Source organism: Chinchilla lanigera, unplaced genomic scaffold (genome assembly GCF_000276665.1).
Source record: "Chinchilla lanigera isolate Chin_1 unplaced genomic scaffold, ChiLan1.0 scaffold00144, whole genome shotgun sequence".
NCBI lineage: Eukaryota > Metazoa > Chordata > Mammalia > Rodentia > Chinchillidae > Chinchilla > Chinchilla lanigera.
The window spans coordinates 1,046,982-1,055,806 of record NW_004955545.1 but is presented as its reverse complement, the minus strand read 5'-3'; the positions used below and the strand labels follow the sequence as shown (position 1 = coordinate 1,055,806).

Genomic DNA, 8,825 nt, shown 5'->3' with positions numbered 1-8,825 from the left:
AGCTGCTCGAGTCCATCTTCCACCGCGGCCACGAGCGCTTCCGCATTGCCAGCGCCTGCCTGGACGAGCTCAGCTGCGAGTTCCTGCTGGCTGGGGCCGGAGGGGCCGGGGCCGGGGCCGCGCCCGGTCCGCATCTCCCCTCTCGGGGGTCGGTGCCTGGGGAGCCCGTCCGCATCCACTGCAACATCACGGTGAGGACCCTCGCGTGCGCCTGTGGCGGGGGCGGGGAGGGGGCTCGTCGGGGACTTGGGAGCTCACCTCACACAGCTTTTCGCTGTCGGAGGACTCGGGAGGCCGAAGCCCCTCCCGGGGTGTAGCTGCTTCTCCAGGTTACAGTTGCTTCTGCAGCCTGAGGTTCTGCCGTGCCCTCCCAGCTGCTGTTGACCCCAGGTAGCGAGGGACATCGACATATGGCTGGTCTACTCCTCCCCTTCCACGAACTCACCCACGTCCTCAGGTTCACGATTTTGGTTCCTGTGGGCTTCTGCTGCACAACTTTATCGTGCTACCCAGGAGTGCACCTTTTTCGCTCCATTCTAATTACGGGGTTGGAGCCCTGTGCGTTGACCCCATCCGGAAGGACCTGGCGTGGAACTCTGCACACTTCGCTGATGGCCGTTCTCAGTAGTTCCTTTGACTTGGGGTGTTACACCTGTGGGTTCTCGGCCCAGGCATCCCTCGTACAGCCCCTCCTTGCTCCTTGACTTTCACCAAGTGATTGTTTGCAGCTCATTGACCTCTTTCACTCTCTTAGGTTTCCGTTTCTTCTGGTGGAGCTTCTGACTCTCCCTCAGCTGGTGGTAGTTACCACCCTCTCCCTCTTCTTTATGAATTGCCCAGCTGCCCAAGTTGTTGCCTATCCTGGTAGGGGTGGCAGTGTGATGGGTATAGGTTACCCCATTGGTTCTGAGCAGTAACAGTTCCATTTCTCCCTAACTAGCAACATCCCACCCTAAGTACTGTATATTGGGTTAGGAGGCACCTTATTTGTCTCCTGCTATGTTCTACCTTGAGAAGGGTTGGTCCTGGGTAATTGGGAATGCCTGGTACTGCAAGGTATAGCGCTTACACCAGTTGGTATTCTTTGCTTTGGTGGTCGTTTTCCTGGACAGTAGCTAGGGAGCTAGTGGACAGTAGTTTGTCCGACCAGGCAAATTACAAATGGGAGTAGCCTGGAGAAGGGCAGACTTGTGAGGTTGGTGCTGCTTGGGGGCCTGGATTCAGTTGACATGGTGTTTTCTATCCCTTTCCTCGGTCAACCCAGGCAATGATTTGGTTGGGTGGTGCCCCACCAAAACTCACGTATTTTTCTTTTTTATCCTCTCCTCCATAGAGAAGTTACCATGAAAAGACCAGGAATAATTTAGTCAGGTGAAGACTTGAGCATTTTTTATATTTTCCTTCAGCATTGAGGGGTAGAGCTGTGACAGAACTAAGATCTTAGTAGCAGTGGATAATGCTACCTCAGCAAGTGTGGAAATCTCAGGGTTTAATTTTATTCTTCAGTTATTTTTCTGATTCCTCAAGGGTAAGATTTGCCCCATCTAGCTGCCCTTTGTGTTGCCAGAGGACATCTATTCTTTGTCTTAGGAAGAAAGTTAGTCTAGGGGATCCTCAGCCACATTCCCCTGTGGCCCCTATAAAGGAGACTTGGCCTGAACTGGCCCCCTTGGTCTTGGCAGGGGGGAGTCTGGTCAAGCTTTTGGCATCCTGGCTCAGGAATGCTGGGAATGTCAGCAGCGTAGGCTTCTTCCAGCCTGCCATGTGGAGCCCTACAGCCCACGCCTGGACTGAGAAGGTGGCAGGTTCCCAAGGGAGAGATGGAGAGAACTGATTTTTGAGGGGCTCTGTTGGGAGCGGTGTGGGATAGCCTTCCTTCCTTCCTTCCTCCCTCCCTGCCTCTCTCCCTTCCTTCTTTTGTTTCTGGAGGTACAATTTCATTTTTGTCCCTCCTTCCCTGGTGACCTACAGTCTTTGTGGGCCACCTTCCCACATCAGTGTGATTCTTTCATCCCCTGATTCTGGAGTTTGGAAAGCAGAAGGATTGGAGGACTCTGAGGTGGATGTAGGAAGAACTTCAAGTCTCGAACTTATGAAAGTTGTACCGTAGGTTAGGTGTCCCCTTTGCTATTAGCAGTTTGGTGTGCTCCTTTCCCTAATTTTTACTCTGGAGGGAAGAAGTTCCAGGTTGTTGCCTGGAAAAGGTCCTCCCAGGGACTGGGTCTCTCCCAGTCTAGGATTGGTTGGGAAGCTGCTTAGTTAGATACTGACCTTCTAAAGCTGGGCTTTTATGAGTGAGTAGGGCTTGGGTATATGCAAGCAGAGGACAGGCAAAATGTGGCCTTTCCCAAGGTTGCCCATTGTAACCATTCTCCGTACTCTTTCCCCTCAGGAGTCGTACCCTGCTGTGCCCCCCATCTGGTCGGTGGAATCTGATGACCCTAACTTGGCTGCTGTCTTGGAGAGACTGGTGGACATAAAGAAAGGGAATACTCTGGTGAGGGGACCATGGGATAGAAGCACATGTATTCCTGTGAAGCCATGTCACAGGCACTCTGTTAAAGGGAGATGTGTCTGGAAAGTGGGGGGTACCGAAAGCTGGGTCTCTGGGGCAGGCTGCCTAGGGGAGGTGCTTACTGAAGCCCCACACAGACTTCTGTAGTGGCCCCAGGATGGGTTCACCAGGAGACTAATTTCCACAGCCACATGGTCCATCTGGCTTAGAGAACTAGGTACTGCCTTAGGAACTGAGCTAAGAGCTCCTCCATGCAACCATCCAGATTGGAGTGGGGAAGGAGTATTTGATGTTTCTGGTCCCCACCCCAGCTCTTGCAGCATCTGAAGAGGATCATCTCTGACCTTTGTAAACTCTACAACCTCCCTCAGCATCCTGATGTGGAGATGCTGGATCAGCCCTTGCCAGCAGAGCAGGTGAGCAGCTGAGGGGCTTTGGGCCCTGTTGTACAGAGTTGTTGTGGAGAGCACTCAGTAAATACCTGTTTATTGAGACAGATCTCCAGTGGCTTCTCCCCACCCCCACCTGCTCCCAGACACACACGTGTGCGAGTTTCCCAGCTTCTTTCTTCTCCGGATGGGAACCTAGCTGAACGGAACACGAGCGGCTTCATCTCTCTATCAAAACCCACTCTCAGGCAGTATCCCTCAGGTTGAGAGGGAGGTTTTTTGCCATTATCTCAGCAGTAGTGGTGGATGGCCACTGAGGTCCCTTGTTTAGAACCAAAAATGCATTTTTAGAACCAAAAATACTACAACTGTCAGCGTAGTACAGACCAAGTAAAAGAGGTTCTTGGGAAAGTTGAACTGGGGCTTATGAAATGGGTATCAGGAATAGTCGTTTTCCTCCTCTCTCATTCTTCTGCATCAGGGAGGAGGAGAATAATGGGCTGGTGGGGAAGTCATTCCCTGGGCTCTTGCTTCCACTCGGATCCGGCTGGCAGAGAAATGGCAGCGTTATGGGCAAGTGCCCAGCTTTCAGACCTGGAGGCTCAGGGGAGTAGGTCAGAGGCGTGCCTTCTAGCCAGCCTCTGGGGCTCTAATCTCCACCTCCTCCCTTGCAGTGCACACAGGAGGAAGTGTCTTCAGAAGATGAAGATGAGGAGATGCCTGAGGTAGGCTTCCGCCGGAGGGGCTGTTGACAGGAAGCTCTTGCCATCAGCAGCATTGAAGCCCTGCCATAAACAAGGCTGCGCTCTAGAACCGGGGAGGGAAAGATGGGAGAGGAGTATAGACAGATTTACTGGCCTGGAGGAGTAGCTGGTGTAGAGGAGACAGGAAACCATATCCAACCCTGAAAATAGGTACAGATCTGCTTGAACCAAATAAAAGTTTGACAAGTTAGTCTCAGATAGCTTTAGAGTTTTAACTGACTTGAGTTTGCCTCCTGGTTACCTTAAATACTTTATTATATTATACTTTATGAGCGTTAAATAAGTTACCTAATATGTTAGTTAAAAATCTGCTCCTGTAGGATACAACATAATGGTTAAGAATTTGAGCTTCAGGTCCAGATAGAGTTTGATTTAAGTCTCAGTTGCACTCAGAGTTCTGACTTCGGGCATGACAACTGACCTCCCTAGACCTTAGCTTCCTCAGCTGTAAATGGAGATAACAGAACAGTGATACAACAGTTTGAGGAACAAAATGAACTTGTGTGTGTAGCGTCTAGTACAGACCCTTACGTGATAAGCATTCAGTTGATAATAGCTGCTGATATAATAACTGGGGGGTTGGTGTGTCCTGCCAGAGTGAGGATCATTCTGATCACTTTGTTTCTTAGTATGAATTCATATCCCAGGTTCTGTAACTTTGTAAAGATCTTAAGACCTATGAAACGCTGGTAATGCGTGACACCCACTCTTCCCAGACAGTGGACATAGTCCTGTGAACCACACCCCCAGCATCTGATAAGGGGCTAACCCTGGATGTGGTCTTCTCCTGCTTGCACAGTAAACTTGCTTATTTAAAGCAGGGTAAAGAAAGAGCTTGTTCTGGTGGTGGGGATTCAGCTCAGTAGTAGAGTGCTTGCCTAGCACATGCAAGACCATGGGTTTAATCCCCATTACCACAAAAAAAAGCTAATTCTGTTTCTGATTTGGCGTTTCCTTCTCTGGATCGCCTTTCTCATTTTTATGTTGGCGTTTGGGTACCTCTGATGCAGGGCTGGTGTTTATAAAGAGATGATTTGTGGTCCCAGTTTTTCCTTTAGACCTGGGCCCTGAGGACTTGTGGGAACAATAGTTTTACCTGGTGAAACATGAGCTTTCAGTCACAATGTCAGGCCAAAGTCATTCTGCTAGGAATTAGGGAAGAGCTTCTGCTTCCAGAGAAGAGTTTTAGAGACAGTTAGAATGGGGTCACCCTGGGAGAGAAAAGGCTGAGTTCCTTGCTGTAGCTTTGCTGCCGTAGTTTGAGAACTGAAAAGAGAAGAAATTTGCTTTGTTGTTTGGATTGTGGAGGGAATGGGACTGGGAACTTTTCCAGGAACAAGGAGGGTATCATGTTGATAAGACTTCTCCTGACCTTGCGGCTCGAAGCCAAACGGGACTGGGAAGGTGACAGTCCTTATCCACAAGCTGTACTGTGTCTTTTTCCTCCTGTTCTACTCCCACCCCACACTTGTTGCAGGACACAGAAGACCTAGATCACTATGAAATGAAAGAGGAAGAGCCAGCTGAGGGCAAGAAATCTGAAGATGATGGCATTGGAAAAGAAAACTTGGCCATCCTTGAGAAAATTAAAAAGAACCAGAGGCAAGATTACTTAAATGTACGTGCCTTGTAGCCAAAGAGGCTGGGCAAGGGCTTGGTTGGTGGGCACTGGCTGGGAAGTGATAGGCCATCAAATATCAGAGAGCTGCTCAGCTTGGGTGTGTCTAACCCTTCTCTAAATCCTGGGCAGGCTGCTAGACTGCCCCTACAGTCTAGCGTGTATGTTTCCAAATCACACAACTGAGAAACGTATCCTCCCTCCCTTGCAGGGTGCGGTGTCTGGCTCGGTGCAGGCCACTGACCGGCTGATGAAGGAGCTCAGGGATATATACCGATCACAGAGTTTCAAAGGCGGTGAGTTTGCCCTAGAGAGGGCAGGAGTTTGTCGTAAAGGATATGAGTGACAAGAACAAGGGATTCTGGGACACACAAGTGCTTAAGAACATTTTAGGCCAGGAATGGAACTCCTCAAGCCAGTGGCTTGGATTGGAATCTTGTCCGTCTGGAGCACATGTCAAGCCTTTGATCTCTTCTCCTGCGTTTGGGGGAGGGATCTGCATGGGTGCACCTTGCCACCTGGACTGTCCTAACGCTTAGCTTTTCCTCCTTCCAGGAAACTATGCAGTCGAACTCGTGAATGATAGTCTGTATGATTGGAATGTTAAACTCCTCAAGTAAGTGTGGACTCTGAGGAGTCGAGGGGCAGTGTGAGTGGAGTGACTCCGGATGGAGCTGTAGTGCAGTCTCATCCAGCCTGTTGGTTGCAGGTGCCCTAGACCTTGTCCTGCAATGCCAGCGGCCCACAGACCTTATCCTCTTGGTCCCCTGGGAGCTGATGTGGGCAGTGGTGTGTTCATCTGCTGCCAACCTGGGGAGCGGGTGTCCTCAGGCTCCTGAGCCCGGACCAGGCATCTGAGCCCAGACTTGTTCTTTTGTAGAGTTGACCAGGACAGCGCTTTGCACAATGATCTCCAGATCCTCAAAGAGAAGGAAGGCGCTGATTTCATCCTACTTAACTTCTCTTTTAAAGTAAGACTTTCTCTTCCTGCTCCTCCCTCCCTGGCCTGGCCTTGCCTGTCTGCCTGAAGTCCTGTGTGGACACTGCCTTCTTCCCTGATTGTTCTGTCTTTCTTTCTCTTCCTGTCTCTCAGGATAACTTTCCCTTTGACCCACCGTTCGTCAGGGTTGTGTCTCCAGTCCTCTCCGGAGGGTGAGTGACTGGGCCAGGGGAAGAGGGCAGCTCCCGAGACAGAGGGTGAGGAAGGGCCTTGGGGCTCCTGCCAGGCACAGCTGACTAGCCTTTCTGGTGCAGGTATGTTCTGGGCGGAGGTGCCATCTGCATGGAACTTCTCACCAAGCAGGTGAGCCTGTCTCCTACTGCTGGCTGGCCTGGCCTGGCCTGGCCTGGCTGGGCTGGGGTGGGGCTGGCTGAGCTCTACCCCATTGGACTCCAGGCATTGTGTGGCCCTTTCTTTCTGCCCAGCACTCAGGTGGGGGCTGTGCTGGGAGTGAGGGCAAGGGCCCTTCTGTCGAGGCCCCCCGCCAGCCTGGAGGACAAGAGGAGGGTTTCTCGCAAAGCTCTGTCCTGGCTTACTTGCTTTATCCCTCCCATCCCTCAGGGCTGGAGCAGTGCCTACTCCATAGAGTCCGTGATCATGCAGATCAGTGCCACACTGGTGAAGGGGAAAGCACGAGTGCAGTTCGGAGCCAACAAAGTAAGGATCTTGGGGCCAGTGGGGTGAACTGGAGCCCCCTATAGTCTGGGCCACTGGAGGTAGTGTGGGGGACCAAGAGGATGAGGTCTGTGGGCCGCTGGCATTGGAGGACAAGGTCTAGAGCACCACAGTGGGAAAGGAGCAGGCCATTGCATGCCTGAGGAGCATCCTCAGACTGGCAGATGGCCAGGTCTGCAAAGGGGATGCCGTGGGACTGTATCGGGCACTTCTCAGAGCACTTGGGTGTCACCAGAGCACCAAGCTGGGAGCTGGGCAGGACTCCTGGGTCTCAGGGAGTCAGACCTCTGCTGGCTGTGGCCTCATCTGGTGACTTCTCTCCCCAGTCTCAGTATAGTCTGACGAGAGCACAGCAGTCCTACAAGTCCTTGGTGCAGATCCACGAAAAAAACGGTGAGGCTAGAGCTGGGTCCCAGAAGAATCAAACTCGTACCAGGTCCCAGGTTTCACTCCAGCCAATAATGAGAGCCCCCTTAGTCCCTGAGTCTCACTGCCCACTCACCGCATACTGCCAAGCCCTCCAGAGTCAGCCTGGCGGGCTGACACCCCAGCTTCTCCCTAGAGAAGCACCAGTGGTGCTACTGCCTCCTTCCTCACCACCCCTGAAAAGCTCGTCCAGCTCTTCTGTCACCTTAGGGTGAACTCACCATTCTCCCTTTCCTCACAGCCTGCGGGTAGGAAGTGTGCTTCCCCCACCTCTACCTCTGCCTCTGCCTCAGCAGGCAGCCTCCTAGGATCTTGCTCATAGCCCTGGAGATGTCCGTGGGGATGGGGCGGAGGGTGGTCCTCGCGCGCACCTCACTCTTCTGTGTTTCTGCAGGCTGGTACACACCCCCGAAGGAAGACGGCTAACCCTGGAGTAGCTCCGTCCTCCTCCCCCAGGCACCACTGGACCAATTACCTTTGAATGCTGTATTTGGATCTCACGCTGCCTCTGTGGTTCCCTCCCTCATTTTTCCTGGACGTGATAGCTCTGCCTATTGCAGGACAATGATGGCTATTCTAAACGCTAAGGAAAAAAAAAAACAACACACAAACTGTTTCAAGTACTCAAGACTGACTACAGACCAACCAACCACCTTGCTGGAACCCTTGCTAGCAGGCATTCTTATAAAGAAACTCTCGAGCCTCCTTATATTGCTGGAAACTCAGCTGTGCTCCAGACTAGAGCCTCCTTACCTATGCTATGGATTTTTAATTTATTTTCTCTTATTTCATGTACACTGCTTTTTTTGGTTACAGTGTATGATGGATGTGTATGAAAAAAATGTATCTTTGGGAAAACAATTACAGTTTGTTAATTTGAAGTTGCTGGTCTTGACTCATCTTTATTTTTATTCCCATGTCCCACCCCACCCCACCCCACCCCTTAACAGCTTGGGAGGTAGGAGCAGGCACCAGGTTCACTGCGCTCAGTACCCCACGAAGGCCAGAGAATGGAATGAGCAGAAGCACCTGCCTGGTCCGCCCCGGCTCCCAAAAGCCTCTGGAGCAGCCAGCACTTGCCCCTGGAGCACAACCTGGCCTGCTGCATGACTAGTCGGCTGAAGCGATGGTTTTGATTCATGGGACTACTTTTTGCTTCTAGTCTCAGACTGTTCTCAGATTTCTAAGAAAAAGAAAATGCGGAGGCTCAAGAGGCAGCTTCGTAGAAGTCCTTTGACATGATTGAGTGGGGCCAGTGCCAGCCACCAAGTGTGAGTGTGGTCCTCTAATTGCAGCAGCACACAGTGTGGCCACAGCCCCTTGTGTTCCCTGCCTCTTTCCCTCCTGGAGATGGTTCTGACTAGCACTGGATGGTTACGGGCGGTCAGCTCTGATTGCGTTCCTCCTGTTTTGCTTCAGTTGGTTTTGTGAGAGAATG

General features: G+C 51.7%; 1 protein-coding gene across 1 annotated transcript; it reads left to right on the top strand.

Moving 5' to 3' along the window:
* Ube2q1 (ubiquitin-conjugating enzyme E2Q family member 1) lies at positions 1-8,271 on the top strand (the record flags this gene model as incomplete). The annotated part of the gene is given in 13 exon segments (XM_013508291.1): positions 1-191; positions 2,393-2,497; positions 2,827-2,931; positions 3,579-3,629; positions 5,146-5,286; positions 5,498-5,582; positions 5,842-5,902; positions 6,167-6,257; positions 6,380-6,438; positions 6,541-6,589; positions 6,848-6,943; positions 7,288-7,354; positions 7,782-8,271. Coding segments are annotated over 13 exon segments (1,133 nt in total), but the record flags the coding sequence as incomplete, so codon positions are not given.
* Positions 8,272-8,825: the final 554 nt, after the last annotated feature.